General features: G+C 41.1%; 1 protein-coding gene across 5 annotated transcripts in view; it reads left to right on the forward strand.

Annotated features, from left to right (window-relative positions):
* Positions 1-3,744: 3,744 nt before the first annotated feature.
* The window catches only part of RGS6 (regulator of G protein signaling 6), a 257,977-nt gene continuing 237,806 nt past the window's right edge, over positions 3,745-23,915 (forward strand). For 2 of the 5 annotated variants that reach the window (XM_083864332.1, XM_083864334.1), the window contains exon 1: positions 18,222-18,290. Coding sequence is in view for 2 of the 5 variants with exons in the window: in XM_083864330.1 (XP_083720456.1) it covers positions 18,207-18,290 (84 nt within the window). In the remaining 3 variants the exon portion in view is untranslated. Of the gene's footprint in view, positions 3,768-4,372; positions 4,668-18,185; positions 18,291-23,915 lie in introns of those variants that run through there. The other 3 variants (XM_083864330.1, XM_083864331.1, XM_083864333.1) reach the window with 3 other exon arrangements.

Here is a 23,915-nt window from a genome sequence, read left to right on the forward strand (position 1 = left end):
ACAGAAGATATGATAATTTTATAAAATGTGTGGTTTTGTCATTGAAATCAGTCTCTGGGATAAAGAAAAGCTGACCAAATATTTTCAATAGGAAATGTTAGTAAAAATGAAAATCTAGGTCAGGTTCTTCAGTTTTAATGATGTATCATTAAGGACAGGTGATGTTCCATACCTGGTGTGGACCATGGTGGTCTCTTCTGGCTTTTAGATCTCATCATATTATACAGAGGAAAGGGAACAATAAAACTCTGCCCGGCTGGCTAGAAAAATGCATGGCAGTCACTCCCCATGCATTCTTCTCCAGTGCTTACTGAACATAGCAATGTTTCAGATGCAAAGTTGTTTTCTGCAAACACTGCTGTATGTGTGCAGTTCTACATCAACTTGAGCTGTCCCACTGATCTAAACAGAACTGTTTCTGCATCTCTAATCATACTCATCAAACTGTGGGACTCTCCCACTGGGAAAGAGGCTAAACTGGGAAACAATTGATGTGATGAAGCAAGTCTGACTACATTATTTTCAGCATAAGGATCATTGCAAATACAAAGCTGGCTTGGCTTTTTCAGGTTTTAATTATGTATAATTTATTTTAGTAGTTAATGCATGAAAGTAAAAAATGTTACAATGTCATTTTTCTTCATACTATGTATTACTTCAAGGGACCAAAGAATCATTGTTACTTGAGAGAAGCCACTAGGCAAAGATTCATTTAAGTTTAGTATAAAATGGAGAAATAGGGAAAGGAATATTATCCAAACTTGAAATACCATTTGTATTTATTTATCATTTGCCTTTTCTTTTATTTGTACTTTTTGGTTACAATTTCTTTTGCTGAGCATGATTAAAATAAGCACGGAGGTCACTTTTGCTTTAATGTTTCCATTCAGCTTCCTTTCTCAACATCATGTGCTGATGTAGTATGGTAATACTCAGGCTGTATATACTTGCAGAAAACTTATTGGTAATTTATTTGAATTGTTATGCTAATCCACACGTGAAATATTTTCTATCTTGTACTTTGAAAACAGCATTTCTATAGAACTTTCATTTAAGTCTGAGTTAACCTGATATATTCAAGCACTTAGATTTGCTGGTTACTGCATGTACACTTCTTTGAGAGAGTTGTGAGAACAAAGACTGTGTAGAGTAGTCTTGAAACAGTTTTTCGTGATATCAGACACTGAAATATTTCATTGTTGATATTACACATAGTCATACCCCAGCATAACTTGATATAACTCGTGATTTAAAATGCTTTGCTGAGAAAATATCTAAAAAAAGAAATCTTTATTTCATAAGTTGCCATTCTCTCTTTCCTCCCTTTTTCAGACAACTTTGCATGGAAAATAACATATAACATGCTTGGGTTTATCCAGAGGGAATGAAAATTGGTTCAAATTCAAACTTGATATAAATGGAAATATTTTTTAGATTAATTTTATTTCAAAAAAGTATCTCAGGAATATGCTGTGATGTTTGAGAGGTGCATTCTCTTTAAACAAAACAATCAGGCAAGGTCCACCAAGATCAAAATATTTTAACCTGCCACAGAAGTTTTTATATGATCACAGCTGAAATCTGAACCAAATCAATTGAATCAACACCCTGTAAAGTCTAGTAAGGGTCAATGAGCTCATGTGAGGCATAACTGCTGAATTTTACCATTAGGATGCAATTCTGAGTGTGAAATAAATGTATAGTTTGTGTTGATGAAAGAGCTTTTTGAAGAAGCATATGCAAACTCTGCAAGATAGAAACTGGCATTTGCAAGACTAAAGAAGGAGTAGCCAATAACAGTAAAGATGGACCTATGGATCCAGTAAAAATGGAAGTGATGCACAGTTAAAGCAGAAATATTTTTTTATTATTAATTTAATATTTGAATTACTGTGGCAGTTTAGCGTACCAGACATCACCAGAAATTGTGCTGGGGAGACTACAGCAATAAAATAACAGGACATCCCTCCACATAATAGCTTCTGGTGTCAGTCAGCAGGTTTATGAAATATAAACCTGGTTTTTGTAAGACCCAGGATGCCAGGAAATGGAGGGAACAGAAACAACACACAAGGATTGTCCTGGGTTTCAGTGTAGAATGTACACAAAGTATTTTTTCTATCACCATCTTCATGAACTGTTGAAACCAGGTGGGCTAGTGTTTTCCCAAGCCCCCTGCCTTTGGGGTGTCTTCTGCTAATGGCCCATTAACGCCTGGCCCATGAGTCACAGGTAACTCCCTCCAGGAGCTCTCTCTGTTAATGGGCCATCAAGGACCCACTTCACAACTCATCATCCCATTGTGAGATGCTCCGCCCAGGGGGAGGAGCCAAGCATTCTCACCTGGATATAAGCTGGTATGTGGGACAGTGCAAGCAGCCCTTACCTGCTGGATTCGCAGAGGACCAGAGCTCCCAGACCTTTCTACAGGATCACTGCTTCAGGAAGAGCACCTCACCTGGACTGCTTCCACCACCCTGCTCAGGTTGTATTCTGACTCTGTCAGTGGTCCTTTGTGTTATTGCATTTATTTCATTTCATTTCATTTCATTTTTACCTTTTTACCTTTGTTCTTATTAAATTGTATCTCTGACTTGGAGCCTCTCACTCATTTTGCTTTCAAACCGCAACAAGGACTTTTAAGGCAGGCTACACAGGTTGGTAAAGGAAGCCTTTCCTCTGTTCAGCTGACAGCCTCATTGTGAAGAGTTTCAACAGTAATAATGACTCTGATGTGTGGGAACCAAACCTTGGAAAGTCACAAACGTTAGCACAGAGATGGGCATGGCTGCCTCCTGTCAATGGTCCACCCTAGTGCTCCCAACACACGGCTCTCAGACCCGACAGGCAGTGTGGGGCAAGGTGGGCTTAGCTTGCTTTCTGCAGAAAAAGGAATAAAAATCTCATCCAATAGAGAAATCGGTGGATAATACCCTTAAGAAGTATGCAAGCTACTTTGCCCATGAAGTTAATTCGTGGAAACTCATCCCAGCCAACAGCAATGTCTTTTGCCCATGGGACAGGTCTGTCTAGAAGAGCTGGGCCTCCAAGCTGTTTTGTTGGAGTTGTGGTGCCTGTTAAATATCGATGATGGTGTGCAGAGCCTAAGTTTTAGTTAGAGAATCCTGGCTATTGGAGGAATGTGACCAAGAGATGAGGCTTTCCCCGTTTCAGATGGAGGACTTTTGCCAAACACTTTAACTGTGCGACTCAATACATAAACAAGATTGCAAGAGAGATGTACAAGGCTTGCCTTCGGCTCCATGCCTTTCTTCTGCGCCGAGTGCCCCAGCAGCGTGCGGGGCGGCGGGACGCGGGGGCTGAAGTTCCCCCGCCTCACCGCCGAAGGGCGGCCGGCTCGGCACCGGGGGAAAGCGGCGCCGGGGCCGGGCGGGGGCGGGCGCTGCGGCGGCGGGGCCGGGGCCGGGGCCGGGGCTGGGGCTGGGGCCGGGGCTGTGGCCGTCCCCGCCCCGCCCGCCCGGCGCGGGCTCGGCGGAGGGTCGGGGGGCGGCAGCAGCGAGGGGCCGGCCCGGGCGGAGCGCGGTGTGCCCGCGGCGCTCTGCTGGCGACTCACTCGCCCCGGCCGCCGTCCCCGCCGCAGCCGGAGGGGCGCTGAGGAGAGCGGGAGGTTTTTGGAAGAGGCGCGCCGAGGAGCCCCGGGCTGACCGGCGGCCCCGCCCGCAGGCTCACGCCATGCTGTGGGCGCTTCCCCGTCTCTGAGGAGAGGCGAAGGGGCGGCGGGGGACGGCGGCGGCGCGATTGCCAAGGTAATGGGAGCGGGCTGCTCTTCTCGCCGGCTTTTTCCTGTTTATCCGTATCTGTGCGGCCAGCGGTTGTCACTGGGCTGAATCCCGGTGCCGGTCCCGGGGTGGGAGTTCTCTCCCCGCCGGCAGTAGCGGACAGGTGACAGGTGACAGGTGCCAGGTGCAGGGCGTGCCGTGCCCGTGTGTTCCGTGGTGTGTGTGCGGTGCCCGGCCGGGGGCAGGCCGTGCTGTGCTCGGGCCGTGCGGACCCCCGGGAGCGCCTCGGCTGCGGCTCGCCCTCCGTCCTGCGGGGTCCCGGGGAAGGGGCCGGGCTCGGGTCCCAGGCGGTGCCCGGGCGCTGTCCGGGGTGCCCACGCCCCGCCGTGTTCCGGCAGCTGCTAGGGGAGCCGGAGCTCGGCGGGGACACAGGACAAGTTGTGGTGCCGAGACAGCAGGTCTTGTCGGGGAAAGGACGAGGGGAACAAGTGCTGGGGTAGAGCTTGAAGGGGGAGCTGATGCCCTGTGGGAAAACTTGGGAACTGTTTGGCTTCGGTAGCGTGTTGCGATAATACACTTCCATCCGCCGGCGAAGTGCGTTTGCATGAAGACAGATTGGTGTGTGAGAGTAAAGCTGCCAGGCACTCTCCTCCCAGAATCTTAATCTCCTGTGACACTGAAAGCATCTTCTTAGTCACCAAATGCGATGGCATAAGTATAGGAATGTGTTGCAGGGCCAGTAAGAAGCTTCAAGTGTGGGTTTTTTTTTTTTTTTTCCTGGGGAAGATGCTGTTTTTTGTATAAATAACAGCACGCTGCCCTTGCTACGCTGCAGACACAACAGGACCAGGGCTGCCGCTCCCAGGAGCTGACAACGCCTGTGGCTCTGAGCTTGACGTCCTGTCGGCCCTCCCTGGGACGGCCTGGGTAAGTCAGGGCTTCCTTCAGCCGACCCAAAAGGGATTTGGCAGAACTGCATCCCAGTTGTAGCCTGTGTGCTACGTGATGCTTTCCTGAAATGAAAGATGCCTGTAATTCGCTCTTGATTGAATTTTATTTGCCGGCTGCCAGTGTGTAGGGATTGGAAAGCAGGGAAATCTGTCTTTGATCAGTAAAGTCATACTGTAGAACTCACCTTTGTGTTGGTGTGTTGCAGCAGATATTAGTGGTTTTCCACCTCAAAGAATGCTACTTTTCCTCTGTGTTTCTGGAGGAAGTGCTTTATGAACTGTTAGTGCGGGATTTTTGAGTAGAAGTATATTTGATATAATGTTTTTTTTTGTAATGCCAGATTTATTCTAATCTTCCAGATCAGAAGAACTAGGAATTGTTTACTGTGGAGTTATGATCTATAATACTTTCTCACCAGCTGATTTGGAACACTTTTACTATACTTCCTTATAAATCTGCTTTAAAAAGAGGTCAGATATTGAAGAGCAGTTATTGACTGGGGGGCATATTGTTAAGAGTAATACTGTTGATTGCTTGAATGTGTGTGTGAAATGGTGAAGAAACTGTTTAGACTCAGCCAATATTGACTTTATTTTTAGATGAGCTGTTCCTTTTTCTAATGACCTGACTGATAAAGCAATTGATAACAAACATCCCAGTTTCATTCCTAACTGGCTACAAGTGTGATGGATTAGATAGCTCTTTTTCCCATTCTGAATAGTATTAGAGGGAAAAAACAGTGATTTGCTATGCATCCTTTACTGAGGTCTATGGTAATAGAAGATTGCTCTTTACCTGATTTTTCTGGCTTTTTTCCTTGCTACCCTCTCCTTCTAAGAAAAGTTGCAGTAGGTTGCTGCAGAGAGTAATTGTCGATGCTGCTTACCTTAGTTTCTCTCTGACAGTTCCTGTGATGCAGGTAGTACAGATACCCGTTTTAATCAATGATGCCCGTGGATAAGAGGAAAAGGTGTGTCCTCTTAAAGCAGTAGTTATCTCCTTGTCAACCACTTAGGAGATGTTTCAGTGTCTAGCATGTAATTCTGGTGAGCACGCTGGTACAGCAGAGGTGAGCAGAGCACTTTTCATTCATGGCAGTAACTCTGTTAATGCTTCTGAGGCACCTGAGGAAAGCTGAATGTATGGACAGGAAATGCTAGGCTTTGTTGTCGTCCATTAGAGCAGGCAAGAAGGGGAGAAAAGGAGAGGGCAGTTCTGTCCCAGCAGACTGCAGCAAACTAACAGATGGCAGGGAAAGAGAAGAAGCTAATATATGTGGAGTAGCAGGAAGAGAAAATAGCTGCAGTGTGTTATTTCAACATGGTACGTTGGGATGCTGTGTTAGCCTGTGGTGAAACTTCAGGATCTTGCAGTGCCATGGCTCAGGCTTCTTAACAGAAATACAAGGGTGTTGTGGGGTGATGATTCTTTTCTTTCCTCGATAACGATAGGAGTCTTCAGCTTTTCAAGAACTAGGGATAATTTACGCTGGGGTTTGGCTGGGTATACCTTTGATATCTCAATCAAATGCTCCAGTTGTACGGTGGCAGCTGAAAAAGGGTGAACTGCTCTTCCCATGCCCAATGTTACAAGAATACAGTTTTGCTCTTATGATAAGTTATTGCATTGTTTGTGCTCCTTACATAGAGCTTCAGTTTCTGGAAGCACACCTTCCTCTCTAGAGGGGAGACTGTAGGAACAGACAGGTCCATTTGACTGAGCAGCCCTGGGCTGTTTTAGGTAACAAATATTGCACTTAATTGCCAGAACTGAACTGCTCCTGTTTCCTCCTGGGTCTCTTCTCAACATCTTCATGGCTCTATTATTTATGTCAATTCACACCATGGCATTATAATTACAAAGAAAACCTGTGTAGAATAAGATAATGATGTTGATGATTTGGAAGGGTGTTCCTTCACGTCAGACTTTGACCTGCTGTCCCCAGTGTGGTGTAAGATAGCACTCTTCTTTGTGAAGTATCAAGCAGCATGGTGGCTCTGTGCTATTACTGAAGGCGTAATAGTACATTTAACCCTGTTCACTTGCAGCTCCATCTGCATGAGACAAGATGACCAGAGCTGTGCTGCCAAGCAAATTTTAGAAACTTCTGTGTGGCTGTAGGTGGTGATGTTTTTTTTCAGAAGCATCTGGTCAGTTGCTTTGTTCCTGTGGGGTTACACATCTGACTTCCTCAGGCTACAAAATTTCCTCTTTGTGTCTTTGAGCACTTACATATAGTTGCACATGTCTTCATTTTCTGAATTGAATTATTATGATCCTACATCTCTAAATCTTTTTTTTTCCTTCAATTTCTGCCTCCATTCTTAATCTTTTAACTTTCTATCTGGTGACTGTGAGAGCAATGCTTGCGTTTTGGTGGTAGTGGATTTATTGGGGTTTAGAGGTGGCTAGAGTAGTTTGAAAAATTTGGTGTATCTTTATATCTTTGAAAAGATAATAATAGATGTATCATGGAGAGTTCTAAACTCTTTGATTGCAACTTTCCCTCAGTAATAGAGTGGCTTTTAAGGTTTATAAAGGATGATATTAGTGTTAGTGTATCCATGTTGCTAGAGGACACGAAAGAACCACACTCACCTGTCAGGTTGTTGGATGAGAAAGAAAGAGAAAATTTATTTTGGTTTGAGGTTTAAATAGGGTTTAGACTTTGACCAGTGATTGGAGGATGAGGTTAACACCTCTCCGACCCCACTGGCCAAGCCAAGAGTTCATCACAGAGAGGAATAGCAAAACAATCTACTTTATGTTACAATGCATGAGGAACTCCAGTCCAAGAATGAAAGCATCAGAAGGCTGAAAAATCAGGGCAGCATATCCACAGTGTTTTCTTAATCTATATAAATTTTACCATGAAAAGGTGTTTCCATTATTAATTCAGTTAGTGTTTCCAGCATATTGTGGTGACTGAGGAATGAGCTAATTTCTGTTGTTGCGCTCTATCTGTGAAGAGGAGCTAATTTGTGTTTTTCTTGTTGGTTGTCAAGCTCTATAAAGATTGTGGAGTCAAGAGAGACTGCTGCTACCCACTTATGTTGCATCAGATCTCATACTATTTTTTAACATCTCTGTGGCGGGTGGCAAAGAATGTGGAGAGAAGGAAGGAGGAGAAGACTAAAATTTCAGTGAGCAATAAGGTTCTGACACTCTGAAAACCCAGGAGCTCTGCATTGTCATTCTGGAAACAGCTGTGTGTTCCTAGACACAGCAGCACAGGTACTGCCCTTTGCCTGCACAGGGGTGGTGGGCACCATGAGGCAGTGAGGAGGAATTAGTGCTGCACTTTTGCAGGAATCTTCAGTTACACACTATAAACATTATCCTGGTGGTAAAGGACAATATTTCATCTTTTTAATTGTGCTTATAAGACCTGGCATTTGCAGTGAAAGGTTCATGGGGTAGTTAAAAATCCTCATACTACAGGCCTGCTATGCTGTGGGGATGTGTGTTGAGCAAATGATAACTAATGGCTTGAAAGTCAGGGTTTAGATGTCCAATTTATTTCTCTGTCATTTGTTGTGTGAATGTGGGAAGTTACTTAATTTCATTGTGATTTAATTCATCATTTTGTAACAGATAAAATAATAAAATAAAATAAAAAAAATGCTATTTTCCTGTGTCACAGAGGAGCAACTACTTTTAGATTGTGTTCATCTGTGTAAGAGCAATCTGGCAGAGACATGTATTAGCTCAATTAAACCAACTGTCTTTATAGGAATGTTGTAGTATAACAGTAGCAGTAGTCAAGTATATTAGTATTTATAGTGTATGTAGCCTATATTGTGAAGTTCAGGTTAAATGAACCACAGCAGTGGGATTTGTAGGCTTTGCTGAACTGTGTGGATGTGCGGTGTGTGGACTTGAGCTAGCTAATTCAGAAGTGGCTTAAGTGCTTTTTACGTTGCAATTACCGAAGCGATTTGTGTGTAATTTGCATCTGAAAAGGCTGTGTGCTCTCATGATAAACAGCAGAGCAGTGAAATCATAGTATTTTGCATCATGTCCTTGAGGTAGGTGGGATGCAACCAGTTGTGTTCATTTGCACCGAGGGTATTTCATGGTGCCATATCTTCAAGGACATCTGTGCTTTTGGGTAGCAAATTTCCCATTTTATTTGATTGCAGGGTACTTGCGATTTTCCATCCTCTTGAGAATGAAAAACTGGCAAGAACTCTCAGCACTTTGGGGCATTTTAAATGAGATTATGCCGTTGCTGATCAATGCGGGGCTAGATTGGTCTATCAACTTGCACAAGATTGCTTGAAGGGAGCTTCATTTCAGCAAGCTCTATTGGGAACAGGAAGTTTAGGTGGAATAAATCTGAATTTGGAATCTAGCAAGCACTGTGGCCTATATTTTGTTTGTTTCATTTTTTTTTTAATTTAATATTTTCTTGTCATTCTGTATTAGAGCATCCATTATTTTGTGCATCTTCTCGTTCAGTTTTATATTTGAACCAATTTTCTTCAGTTGTTTTCAGCTTATTGGATACAATGTAAAATACAAAGTGCAGCCCATGCCCCAGAAGTAGCTTACTGTAGTTGCAATTAATATTTTTTATGGTACATAAAGGCAAAGCACTTTCAGGGATGGTGTATTTGATGGACCAGCTTCAAAGAAAAGGATGCTCTTAGCACACCTTAACTGATCCAGTAGAAGATTTATATTGGAGAATGGATTAGAAGTCTACCCTCAAGCTCTGTATTATCAGTACAGTTGCCTATTTTCCACAGGGAATGATTCTGGACAATAAGTTGGCATTGTTGCAAAACAACAAAATACAGCTTCAGCTTTGTAACTGCTACTCCTTGCAGGCCAATAGTGCTGAATAATTACTGCTGTAGTTCGGGATCACCAATTCACATGAAGTTCAAAGTTGAGCTATAGCTATCTCTTTGCACTTCTAAATTTATATAGCACTGACACTTGCTTTAGTTAAATATTCAGCATATACTTGCTATCACATTCTTTGTAGCTATCCTTGGTAACAGCATGTTGGCTCAGAGCCTTTCCAAGAGGCCTTGTGCTCACAGCAGTATTATTTTATTGGAAGGGAGATTGATTACCAGTGAACACTGCATTTTTTTTTTTCTGAATTCTTTGGAAGAGGGATAGATGTATTGGAGGCAGTTTCTTCCTGGTATAACATCATTCTGGTCCATTAAAAGTAAATTTAGTATGCAAGTGTCCATTTTAATAATTAATTTCACAGAGCAAAAAAATTGCCTAGTTAACCAGCAATTCATATGTCGATACTCACTACCTCTATTTCATTTTTCATTCTGGTTATCTTGGGAAGTCAGGACCTAGTCAAAGTCAGATGCCAAAAATTACTTTATATTGACTTCCACCCCTATGTTTCCTGGATGTAACATCCAGAACCAGCAGCATTTTTGGCATTCTAGAATATCTAAGAATATCTGCAGATTTAGAAATACATAAAATCAAAATGGAGTGTGTGGCAAGCTGGGGAAAGGGGAGGAAAGTAATCCTCTTCTATGGGTTATCAAGAAGCAGTCTGATCACCTACTGGGTGACTGAGGCAGATCGCCAGTGTCTCACAGAAATGGAACAACTGGAAGTGTCCAACAGAGTGTTGTCTGTTAGACAGTGACAGCGTGACCACTACCACAGGTGTCACAGATGGAGAGAAAATTGCTCAAGACCATGGAGAGCACCCTTTTTGGAGGTGGTATGGGGCCTTAGTGATCCCTGGTTAGCAATATTCTGCTTAGACCACTAAACCATTAATATTTACTTTTTTAATTAACCAACATACATGATTGAGAACAGCAAGTGATTGGTGAGAAGTAATTACAGATACCTACCTATTAGATTACTCAGGTGCTGAGTTTAAACTTGTGTCTATCTGCAGGAAGCCAAGTAACTTGGATTGACTCATGTCTGTGAGCTAGTTTGGTTTAAAAGATGGTTGTGTTCATACTGCATATTCTCGGCTAGAGGGGTCTCAGACTTCTGGCCTTCAGCTGGTACCTTTGTGGCCTGAAGTTACAGTGATTGTTGTGGATGGGTTTTTTTTTCAAGCACGGTGTTAAAAAAAAAGTGAGATTTTCCTGCAGCCCACCAGAAGGATGAGGTTATGCATTGTAGAACTTGGGACATGTTGGGAAGCTGTATGGTGTTGCAGAACCTATTAGGGAAACTGATGCAGACATGGATAAGAAGTAGAAACCCTAACCCTTTGTAAGACGATCCATGCTGATTCTTGAGAAAAAGTGCTGATGGTGGAGAGCTGTGTGTCCCAAATATGTGTCTGCTTAGATTTGGAGCTCTACAAAAGAGAATCTGGGAGCAAACTAGCAATTAAACACTTGTGGGTGAATCAGGAGCTCAGAGCTTTCTCCCTGCCCTAGTACTCTGTGGAAATGTTGGATGTTTTGAGGAAAAACATACCTGTAGGATGTTTTGAGGAAAGTTTTCCACAGGAGAAGACTTAGTTATGGAAGGGCATTTCATCTTTAAGAAATGTCTATAAGAGTAGTAGAAATGGGAAATCGCAGTCTTCATGAGGATCCCAGTTTCCTTAAAAAGAAGAAAAAGGGAGTGTCCTGGAACCAGGTCCTCTCTTCCTGCTCTGTCAGAGTGAGGCAAAAGAGTCTTGGCTCATTCCCTGGCCTAGATGTGTGCCCATCCTTCATCCTGCCACTTGTACAGTGAGAAAAGTGTTGAGGTCCTGTGCTTCAACGTGGGGCTCCCTGTGAACTTGTACCTCAGAAAGAGGAGGATTGGGGTCCTTTAGAGCCCTTGAATTCTCCCAGTGTGAACAAAACTGCTTTCCCAAAAACAAAGAGGAATTTGTTTGGCAAAAATCTGGACATTAAGTGCAGCTGCTGGAAGTGTTTATACTTGGTTCCTTAAAAAAGGCAACAGACGGAGTATTGTTGATAGTACTGCAATGCTCAGCACTTGCAAGGAGGGCAGAAGGTCTGGGATGATCTTCTACTGGGAAACTATTTTCCTAGTAGGAGTAACATCAGTTATATTTTGATGTCCAAAACAAAGGATTTTTAGGTGCTTTGGGAGCTATATACTTCACTGGTTGAAATCCATTTTTCTTCTCTGCCCCTCCATGCAGGGGAGCAGTGCCATGGTATCTAGGGTGGGGCCAGACCTTTGCTCAGTCACTGCTGATTCCCTGTGTGTAGCCCTTATGTCCTCCTCATCAGGCTCAGGGGAGGACATACGTGCGTAGTCTTGACCCGTTGGGCATGATGGTGATGTGCCATGTGTAGCTCCAGTGTTTCCCAGAAAGGAATGGTGAAGATGGTGGAGTTTTGATCTCAGCTCCAGTCTTCCTGGTTTTGGTTCAGATGGGTGTTATATCTATTCCTCTTTGGAAAGCTATTTCACTAATTTTGCAGATTTACTTCTGAAGGAGGAGTAGAGGTGAATTATAAAGTGCTTGGACTGAGGTACACCAGTGAAAAGCAGAGGATATCCTAGGTAGAGCCTGGGGAGTGACCTCTGGCTATTGTTTTCACCTTGGTCAACAGGATCAGCTTCATGATAGGCTGTATATTGCCTTCTGGTAGACACAACTTGTATGGCATGCCCAAGTCCTGGTTTAATGAAGTAATAATTAACTAGAAAAAGAACATGAAGACAAGTTTCTTCCCAGAGCAATTTTAGAGGGATTTGGTAATGGAAGTAAAATATCAGCTTAATATTAATAGAGATTAATTGAAGTCAGCATAAGTGATTTTTCCTTCCATCTCTTCCCTCCTGTCACCTTAATAATGACCTATGTGATCTAAATTCTAGCAGATTAGGTAGAGATTTTTCCTATTAGGAAATTATGAATTCAGTACGGCATGTGGTTATATGATTTCTCAGGCATGTGAAAAGTCATGTAGTCTAGTTATATTTCACTAATTAGAAAAAAAATTAACTAGGTATTAATGACATGAAATTGTAATTTACTCTATGATTGTCTGCTAAAGCACTAAATCTCTCATGATTTGATATTAACACTACATGCCAATTATAAGCTGCTCTTGAAATATATTAATTACATAGCAAAAAGGTAATTTTCACTTCTATCGTCCAAAATTATATTTCAGCTGAGCAGTCCTGATATATATCTCCATGGGAATTCATTTAACTCATTCGTTTTTCTGTGATTCAGTTTTTCTCTATTTTAAAAAGCTACCTTATTTTATCTCACATGTGCAAGAAATGTTTTGCACTACAATTTTTGCGTAGTAAGTTTACAATTTATTTATTATGATGTAGGATAGGAGTTGAAATATGGCCTTGTATTTGTTTGTTAAATCCAGGTGATATTTTCAAGAAATAGTTTGTTTTGCAGGCTTTCTTCTAATGTACTTATTTCTTTCTCTACTATGTATAAACCCCAGAGTCTATAAGGACTCCTAAATGTACTAATTTCTATGAAACACATGGGGTTTTGTGTCTGTAAGAGGCTTCTTACAGCAGTCTTGTTTCAAATGGTCTTTTCTGCCAACGTTCAAGGTGTTTGAGAACACTAAGGGGAATCTCTTAATTTACTGCTCAGATGCTTTCATTGAACTTACACATACACAGAGATTAAATGCTGACAGTATGTAAGTAAAATATGTAAAGGTGGTTTTCTTTGAAATTTTCTAATTACATTTCTGTATGAGAAACTCTAAAAATATAAACTGGAAAAAATATTTTCTTGATTTTCAGAGCATATTTTATTTTGGTTATTCCACCTTAAACTTCACTCATCCTTTCATGACATATGGAAGCCTTATCTCTTTGAAGCTTCTGGTTTTTGGGAGAGTGAGGTGCCTGATCAGATAAGAGCAAGAGAGAGAACTCTTACTGTAATTCAGTGCATTTTGTCAGCAGCTGCCTATCTAATCCAGTGTGCTTATGTTTCTTAGGGGAAAAGCAGAAGTGTTCTATAATAAAGAATAAAACATAAAAAGCAAAAAATCAGTGAGAGGAGAATGTACCCTCTCTTTTTAGCATATTTTTGGTAATATTTTTCAAAGGCTTAATAGGCCATCTTATCCATAAGCAAGAAGTTGAAGACTGCTGATTTTCTCCTTGTGTGTGGCAGAGTGAGAGAATGGCTAGCACAAACGGTTTTCAATTTTTATCACTTTTGCTGCTGAGGAGTCCAGATTGCTGCAAGCATGGCTATTGTCAGAAAAACAGCTGGGGGAAAACAGCATCTTTGAACATGAAAGTTAAAATTTAGAGACCATTTATTTTTTTTTGAAGACATGCATTTGGATTTAGATTTCTGGTGTGTGGCTGCAGGCTGGGTTGAGTTAGCCCTGATAATACAGCAAACAGCCCAGAGGAGGGAGGAGCTGACAGTACTCTTCAGATGGTAATTGGTGAGGTTCTTAGCTGGAGGCTGTCTTAATTTAGCTGGAGGCTTAATTAAAAAAAAAAACAAACCCTGACATAAAATCTTTGTTTTCACTCTTCTCAGCTAAGCGTAGCTGAAATTTCTTTATAAGGCTAAGCTGGAATCACCTCTGGCTGATGCATCACAAACATGTGCTTAGAGAGAAGTTCAGAGGGCAAATTCTGTTTTCTATGTAGTATTTTCTGTAGTCTATGTAGTATTGCAGGGTTGACTTCCTGCTTGCATCTGGAGTAGACTGGGTTGACAGTGAGGAAAAAATTGTGTAGGTATTTTTGGTTTGTTTCTTAAGAGAAGACTGTGCAAATCAGATGTGGACTTTCACATGCAATTATGTTAATTAAAGGGTTGTAAATGCAGCATGTTAACATAGTAGTAGGATAAAAAAAAGCTGTACTTTGACCATGGGCAGTCTCATTTGTGTTTGCAGCAGGTAGCTCTCTGGAGAAAGATCTGGAGATGCTGGTGGACAAGCTGTCCATGAACGAGCAGTGCCCTTGTGACCAAGAAGGACAATGGAATCTTGGGATGCATTAAGAAGAGCATTGCCAGCAGGTTGAGGGAGATGATCCTGCCCCTCTACTCAGCCTTGGTGAGGCCAAATCTGGAGTGCTGTGTCCAGTCCTGGGCTCCTCAGTAGAAGATGGACATGGAGCTCCTGGATTGTCTCCAGCGAAGGGCTACAAAGATGATGAGGGGGCTGGACCATCTGTTTTGTGAGGAAAGGCTGGGAGAGCTGGTCCTGTTCAGCCTCAAGAAGAGACACCTGAGAGGGGACCTCATCGATGTATTTAAGTATCTGAAGGGAGAGTACCAAGAGGATGGAGCCAGGCTCTTCTCTGAGGTGCCAGAGAAACAGGACAAGAGGCAATGGGCAGGAACTTATGCACTGGAAGCTTCACCTGAACATAAGGAAGAACTTTACTGTGCGGGTGAGTGCGCACTGGAACAGGTGCCCATGGTGGTTGTGGAGTCTCTCTCACTGGAGATATTCAAAAGCCATCTGTACTCAGTCCTGAGTAATGTGCTGTAGAGGACCCTGTGTGAGCAGGAAGGCTGGACCAGATGACCTTCAGTGGTCTCTTCCAACACCAACCATTCTGTGGTTCTGTGAAGCAGTCCTGCATTGCTGGGTGCTGATCTCCATTCAGCTCCCATGTGTTAAAAAGAACAGGTGTAGCAGAATCCATGGGACCCAGCATTGCTGTGCTTTGATCTTGAAGAGCCAAGAACATCCCTGTGTCATATCACTGTCTTATTTTATCTGTACTTTGTTTTTTTTTCCTTGTAGAATACAATGAGAAAGAATTCTATGCTTTTAAAAAGGGTATAAAGGAAAGAGAAAAAACTTGGACCATGGTCAGAGTCTTCACAATACCTCAGGGGCCCTGGCTTGGCCTGCTAAGGCTCATCCCAGCAGCAGAAGTGCCTGGGCTGTGTGGAAGGGATGCCCACACTTGTCTCTGCTTCACACTGCACCTCAATCCTGCCTTGTCTCCAGCCTTGTTCTCTGAAATGTCTGTCCTGCTGTTGCTCCTGCAAAGGTGGCCCTGCTCCTGCTCCTGCTCCTGACTGAAATCCAGCAGCAGATGCTGGGCACTTGTGGGAGTCACTTTTGCAAATTCCTGAACCTCAACAACAGATTGGTTCACTTGTATTGATTACCTTATGTCGATGTTACGTAGATCTACATGTTAGGCTTACGTAGTTCTTCAGGGTTAACCGGCTCTCTCAATGTCACTGTGAACAGCGTGCATGATGTTATTGTCTTGTTTCACTGGAGTAGATGAAAAGCTTCAAGAAAAATGCTATGGGGGAAAATATGGAAGCACCAGAAAAGATCAAGTGAGCTGACAGTATAACAAGAAAAACAGAATTTGTAAATGTGGACGTTCAAAGTGAATAATGCAATGAGTGAAGCACAGCTAAGTAATGCTGCAGAGGGCTTTTTGGTTAGAAATTGTAGTTTAGTTCTTTTAAGAGCATTTCTGAATTGAAAGTTAGTTGCAATTGTTTTATTTTAAAGCATGCATATAAAATCTCACATAATGTAAGTGGTGAATGTGGTCTTTATATACTGCAGGTGAAGCTGAAATTTGTGTGACTTGACATATGCTTTGAACTCTGCTTTGTAATTGCCTTCAGAAAGTTACATAAGTTACCCAGATCCTACTCCATTAAATTGAGTGATGATAACCTAGAGCTTAATTCTTCAGTGCCTTGAAATCATGACCAAGAAGTATTGTGAAAATGCACATTCCTGTAAATATTTGAAGTGCTAAAATTAAAAAATGCTTTACCTTTCATTGTTTGTGCTGTTTAATTTTTTTTGCATCTAATAATTTCGCTTAGAGAATTTATTCAAATTCCTTTTTGTCTTGCAACCTGGTACAACAGTGTAGTGTTTGGGCTTCTAGGAAGACATGAGGTTTAATAGGGGTTAAAACAAATTTATGTCCTTTAAATATAAAATAGTGTCTAAATTGGTCTGAACATGCCTTTAAAGGGTGATCTATATATACATTGTTTAACTTGACCTTGAACTGTATTACTGAATTTGTATATTACTGAAATTGGTATATACATGTACATGTGCATTTGTGTGTGTGCACGCATACCTTATAAAAGAAAAAAAATTAATGACTATGGATTGATATAGATTATTTAACCTTGGTTTCTTTTATGTTTTCTTAAAGGAGGTATCTCAGCTGCTTCTCACTCTAGTGATGGGTTAGCCATGTTACCGCAGTAGCCTTTTCACTGCTGAGAAAGGACAGATCTGGGATATGGTCTGAGCTTGTCTGATTCTAGGCTCTTGACTTGTCCTTGGGAGCTGATAATTGACAGCTAGAATGGCTCAGGGCTGCATTATACATATAATTGTATGCTATGTATGTGTATTATATGCTGGGGCACTTTGTTGCCTGTGGCAATGCGAAAGTGGGTAAAGGAAGGAATAGGAAGGTATCTTTTTTCCTTAAATAAGGGAGACAGTTTAGTGGTGAACTGTGATTTAGAAATTAATGCATGGGTTATGCTTGTGTGAACATAGATTTTTTTGTTCTCAGTTTTTAATGAAATATGGTGAGATGGGATATTTCAGTACTTTCAATGTTAAGGAAATTGAACTTGTCAGACAATTCTAATGCCAATGTCTGTACAAGGCAATGTTACTTCTTAGGTTAGGAAAGGTCACCACACGGCTCCACTGCAGCCTCTAATTTAAATGTAACTTGTCAAATGTGCTAGTGGAAGAAAAACTTAAAATATAGCATATGATTTAGAACTTAAAGTGCCTTCTCTGCACCAGGCCCGCCTTTTTTTTTTTTTTTTTTTTTTTTTTTTTTTTTTTTTTTTTTTGTATTTTTAAAATAATGCTCTTGCCTCAAGGCTGGCATGACCTGGAGGAGATGAGGCAGCAGTTCCAGTTCTGTGCTTCCAGAAGATAAGGAGTATTATGTGTGGTGTATGGTTGTCTGCCTGTGTCCTGTTGCTTCTTCCTGGCTGTGTCATGAGAAGAGGTGAGGGAAGCTGTTTACTCTGAACAAACAGCTGTGCCTCCCTGCTTCTTGGCTGCTGCTCTGGGGTTGTGGAGAGCTGGAAGGAGCTGGAGTGTCTGCAAGTGAGAGCCATCAATGTGCCTGACAGTCTGCTGCACCCACCGCTTACAGTGGGATTTCACTCTGCCTCACAGCAGCTGCCTTGGCTTTTTCTTTGCAGGTACCTCAAAACTTCTAGAAAAGTCAAAGCTGTTGGTGCTACATAGCAAGGAAAGGAAGTGTGTGAAGTACTAATTGGATATTCTTCTGCTGAATGAGGGCTTATGATAAAACTTCAGAACTGTGGGAGAAATGTGTGTATGGGATGACTCAAACCATAGCTGTGTGTGACTTCATGGTCCTTGTTTTTGGGGCATTATCCTGTAAACCAGTCAGTTCTGACACAGTGCGATAAAATCCTGCATGGGGTGAAGCCTGGAGTGTGATTCCCTCTGTACCATCCTTGTCTGTCTGCCTAGGAGGCAGTTGCATGTCCTTACCATGCTCCATTGCAGCCTGGAGTGATGTTGACTTTTGTTCCTGTCCTTGCAGTCTGAGTGACGAGAGGCAAACATGGCCCAAGCACCCACTGATTCGAGTAGTGCGGAAACTGCTGACCCAGAGGAGACTTCTCCAAATATGATAGTCTACAGAAAGGTAAGGATTTGGAGCTACATGCAAAAATCCCTTTTCTATGTAGTTGGCTCGGGAAAGAATCCCATGCCCCTTTTGAATTCAGAGGTATATTTCAGACCGCTTGGATGCGTAGCTGAAAGAGTTTTCAGGAAAGTAGGTGTTTCAAACTATAGCATTTGAGAGCTTGGAAGTTGAATTCTGTCCAGTGGAAGCACTTGAGCTTGTTAGTATGAAATATTTGATGACAAACTAATTACTTGAAATTTAACTTTTTGTCATATGACTTTAGGTAATCACTCAAGTTTACCACAGCAAGCTAAAATAAATGTACATATCTTCCAAATGTTATCATACTAAGCACAAAGCATCCTCCGTACAGCAGTCTTTTGGTACTTCTTTCCCTATATTCATATTGTGTTTCTTGTTCTGTAATTAGCAGTTTGATTCTTTGTAGGTCATTGTTCTTACTTCCCGTGTCTTGCTTAAATTAAAAAAAAGAGTATTTTCTCAAGCACTAGGGAAAAATGAATTAGACAAAGGTGAAACAACAACAGTGTATAATTTTAAAGAGCATTCTTTCACCATGATAAAATGTCTTATTCTGAAGTACTTTGGAGGGAGCATAAAAGATGAAGGAAATCTATCTATTGACCCATTTGCAAAGGCATTGTTTTATTCTGGGGTAGGTGTATCCTTCATCTTTGAAATTTAGTTTTTTTGTAGTTTAATGAAATAATGTAAATATATTTTATTTAGCCTGCAAAGTATTTCTTATGTAGTATGCTGAAGTGCTGTACGCTTCTGACAGAAATTTCTTGCATAGCTTATATAAGCTACCATTCTGTGAATTTAAGAGCTACAGTGCTAGCTCAGATCAAGTTTCCTTGTGTAGTGTGATCCCGGGTAAAATGACTGAAATGTGTTGGAGGTCCATGGTTATGTTTTCTGCTTGCCTGACTGCAATCTTGATGACTTTCATATGCTGAGAAAATAATTTAGGTTTTGTATGGAGCATGAGCTGTTTAAAGTGTTACTTTTTGATATCCATAATTTTGGTTTAGTTGTTGTGTATTTGGTTTGGAATCTGGAATTGTTAGCATGGGAAAAAATTCTGGGTAATGTGTAGGCTTGTTTGTTTTGAATGTGTTATGAACACACTTTGGATGCTAATTTGGAAGTAGCACTAGTCGGTTAGTCAGATTATTTTTTTCCAACCTGTTTGCTGAGAGGTCCATCACCCCAGTAGGCTGAAGTAGATACAGGGTATGAAAGAAATGTCTGGTTGTGTGATCTGGAATTAGGGCATTAAATCTGTAACTCTGCATAGTATCCACTTACCTGTTCTTGAAAACATTGTTTTATTTATGTTCCTCTATTCATCTCGTGGCATTTCTACTTTAGGATTTCTCCATTTCTTTGCCTTTCAGTGTTCCATTATGGTCATGTAGAATAGAGCTTGTAAGTTCTGTGGTAGGAATGGGGAGTATACTCGTACTATTTGATTCATCTCTCCTTACTGGTTTTCCTCTGATATCAGTATTATCAGCCCTTCATAATACAGTCACCTGTCAAAATACGTAGTTGTCTTTTAGAATACCATACCCCATGCATTATGCAGTAGTCGTGTATTCTGTATCATCAGTTTCAAGCTAACATGTCTGTCAGGGGTTTTTGCTGAGTGTTTCAGTTGCTTTATGAATTAAAAAATGTTGATATTACCTATATTTCAGGGTAAATTTTCATTGGTGATTGAGTTTCTAAATGTAATTTACATTGTTTTAGATATTAGCATTTGGTATTATTTGAAATTTTGATATTAGTTAGATGTATTACACATCAATTTTATGTTCCTTAATGTTGAAAAATCATATGCAAAATCTGAGACAAGACTATTATTCTTTTGATTACCTCTCCTCTCTCTGAATGAATTTTTAGCTCTTCAACTCTCATTTCCTTCCAAATGGCTTGATTGCCAGTAATAAAAGAGGAAAATACTGCACTGGACTCCCTGAAATACTGAACACAATCTGCCAGAATGCCCTGCAGTTCAGGGTTGGTATTGTGTCACATTAGAAGGAAAGGTTTGCTTCTCAGAGCAGGGATCCCAAGGTCCAATTGTTGATCCCCCTTAGGAAGAATAATATATTATTCTAATTAGAGTGGGCTCTGATAGTGGAACCACAGTAAATCCTGCTGTGTGAACTGTTTTGTTACTTATCATAACTGTCATGTTTGTGGGTTTTGGGGGAGGAAAGCCCTGAAAGTAGAACCTCAAATTGTGAATACTGTCTTTACTGAGAGCCTCTGGGGTTGGTTTGAAATTCTTGTGCCAACAGTTTGGTTGTAGTCTGGTTTTCTTTTAGTCACTAATGAAAGGTAGACACATTTAGAGGACAAACCAGATCCTAGGTGGCATTGAGTGTCCTTTGGAAATACCTCTCTCTGTTTTGTTTATGGAGAATAGCCTGGAACAGGCTGTGCTCTTTATTTAGGTAGGTAAAACTGAGTGGCATGGGTTTTGACCATGCAGAACAAAATAAACTAATTTATTTTGGCTCAAATTACTTCATGATATTCTCTATGGTCTCCTGGAAGCAAATGGATTCTAGCTGCTTTGATTACTACAGCAGAGAGTCTCAATGAGAAAATTCTTATTTTCTTCTGCCTTCAGTGTTAACCTTTCAGGGGATGATATTTATTGTTTTGTGAGGCACGTTAATTTTTTAATCCAAGATACTCAATGTTGCTCCACTGTTTTGGATGACATATGTGTGTGAATTAAATAGTGCAGATGCATTTGTTACAGTAAGCTGTGTTTAGGGTATGATTTGCCTCTCCCTACCCTTGTTAAGATGAATTGGACCACAAACTACATGAGCTGTATTGACCAGGTCTCCAGTGACCTAGGCTGTCAGGTACTTCTGTCATGGGATAGACATTTATAGTTAAGCAAACTGTATTCCACTCCTTGGGCTGGTGTGTCCTCTCATCTCTCTGTGCATCTCAGTTCTAAGCTCTGGGCTCTCACAGGGCTACAGGTGGTGCTGCAGGAAGGGTAGGCTGTCATTTATCCATGTGTGCAATGGTACCCAATGGAGGTGTAAGGGGTGCTGCAGATACTGCATTGCTATTCAAGTACTCTGCGAGCACACTAAGTCTGGCATCTGGAGAAGATGCTGATGGATTTTTTTTTGTGGGATTACTACTGGAAGAGTGGTGCACAGTGCTTAAAAAGGTTGTTTGAAATGGCTACCCTACTTTTCATAGGAGCAGGGAGTGACATCCCCATCCTCACTTGAGTCTTCGAGCATTGTGTGAGTGCTGCAGCATGGAAGGCAAAAAATGCAATAAAAGCTAGTGAGAGGAGAAGAACCTCTACTAGCAAATAGTAACAAAAAATATGAATTGATTTTAAATGCTGGTCACATTCCCTTGAAATCCAGCCGCCCTTGATTAGTCTTTCTTGCAAGTGCTGGTGACTACAAGTGCTGGTGACTGTGTCTCAGGGGCCCTTTGGCTCATCGTTACAATAATCCACATCTGAAAATTGCTCTTCTGCAGAGAGTCTTGAAAGGCAAATGGTTCACGGACACCTTCTGACACCAAACCTATTAAGTGACCTATTATCAAATAATTTGGCAAATCAAATTTTCTTAGGTAAAGGATAGTGGAAAATTGTCATGTCACTGTAAGAAAAATCAAAATATTTAGAGCTTGACTAAATAAGAACTGAAAATAAGGAGGAGTTGTTGGGGAATATAACAAGAAGGATGATAATGCAGAAATTAATATCTAAATTGGACAGCAAGGTGTACTTGTTCCTGAGAGAGATCTGTGACAGGGAAGAGTTTGCAAACTGTGCTGTTTAGAGAATTTTAGAACCACTGGAGCATGTTTGTTCTGAGGGACATCAAAGTGTACTGTCAAAGAAATGATTTGCATTATCTGATAGATTTCCATTTCTGCTTATTTTTTGCCACACACATCCTCTATATCTGCTTGCTAATGTCAGCACTTAGTGAGTTAAATTTTGAATTTTTGTGATTACTCATAGTAAATCTTTTGAACAAGCAGGAAAATCTAATTTCCAAAGGCAATTACTGCTCTAAGTAATGTAACACAAACTTGCAGCTGCCGCAAGACGCTTTCAGAAAAATCCGAGTTGTTTGCTACCTTCAGCACTTGGCAGCCTTAGTGTCTTTTTAAATGCTGATTTAAGATCTGAATTGGAATAATTAAAAAAAAAAAAAAAAAAGCAGCCTGACATTTGCAGATTTTCTCCAGGCAAATTCCAGTGTTCCAATCATGTTCAGTAGCAGGAGTGTTGCTGTCAGACCTGGCCGAATATGCTGATTGGGCAGGAAATGAGAGAAGAAGCATTTGTGAAGGCAGGCACATGCATCCAAAAACTGTATGGACCACAAAGCAGAATGATGAGGGAAGAGACTGTTGTTAAATTAACAGTTCATATTAAAAATATAGTGCTGGTATTTTGAGCTAGTCAGAAAACCGAGACTGCAGTTTGATTGCTCTTGAGTGGTGCTATGAAAAACCATCTCAATAGGACACTGTCTAAGCAACCAAAAGCAGATGGGCCTCATAAGGGTACAGTCCAAATGAGACTTCTTGTAAAGAAAGAAAAAACAGAGGTGTTTTAAAGTGAGATGGATTTCATGCATACAGCTTATTTTTTATTAGAAGAAAGCAGTCTGTATAATTTTTTGAGGCTTCCTAGCCCCTTTGAGGTTTCATGCTGTTTTTATGAGGCAGCAGAACTTAAAATGTATTTTAACTGCTGAATAATTTTGGTATTCTTTTTATTTGAGTCTCTTGTGTTATATTTTAGGATTCTGTCACAGGTAAAAGCCTTCTGAACCTTCTCATCTTTGTGCATGAAATCTGAGTTATTCACACAGTTGCTTCTGTTTTGTAACTGTTTTTTTAACATAAAACTGTAAATTGATGATGATAATGTGTGAGTTGATAACACTGCAGACCTTCAGACTTCAGGTATTACCCAAGGATTTTTCTGTACCGTCTTTAGGGATTACTTTATGGAAATTTAAGTCATCTTACTCTTAACATTTCCTGATTTTTTTTTTTTTGAACTCTGTTTCCAAACTAAAAGCAGTTAGCCACGATTAAACTAGGACTGAATTTGAGAGTATGTAATGGGACTTCGGGAACTGAAATACGCGCAATTTTTGATAAATAATCTCCAAATTAGCATTGTTACTGCTGGAAAATTAACTTAAACCTAGTCTTGTTACCAAAATGTGTTGGCACATAGGTTAGGCAACAAGGGAACTTTAACTCTGCACTTCTGTATTGCACATTGAGAAGGAGGTTTAAATGAATTTATCACTGCAAATACTCGTGTTCCTTGCTTGTAAGCAGAAACTGGCCGTTTCTTGAAACCTTGCTAATTTCTCTATTCAGCTGGTTTATTGTGTCAACAGCTTTGACTGTATAGGGTGTTGCATAGAGAAGGGGAAAGGCCTCTGTGCAAGGGGGCTACTGGTTAAATTGTGGCTGTAATTATGACAGCTGGCAATTTTTTATCTAGGGGATTCCCTCTTGGCATTTCCTATAATAACAGGTAGCATTCACCAATTCTCCTTTCTATACCTCATACAGTAAAATCCT

Source organism: Zosterops lateralis, assembly GCF_965231275.1.
Source record: "Zosterops lateralis genome assembly, chromosome: 6".
Taxonomy (NCBI): Eukaryota; Metazoa; Chordata; class Aves; order Passeriformes; family Zosteropidae; genus Zosterops; species Zosterops lateralis.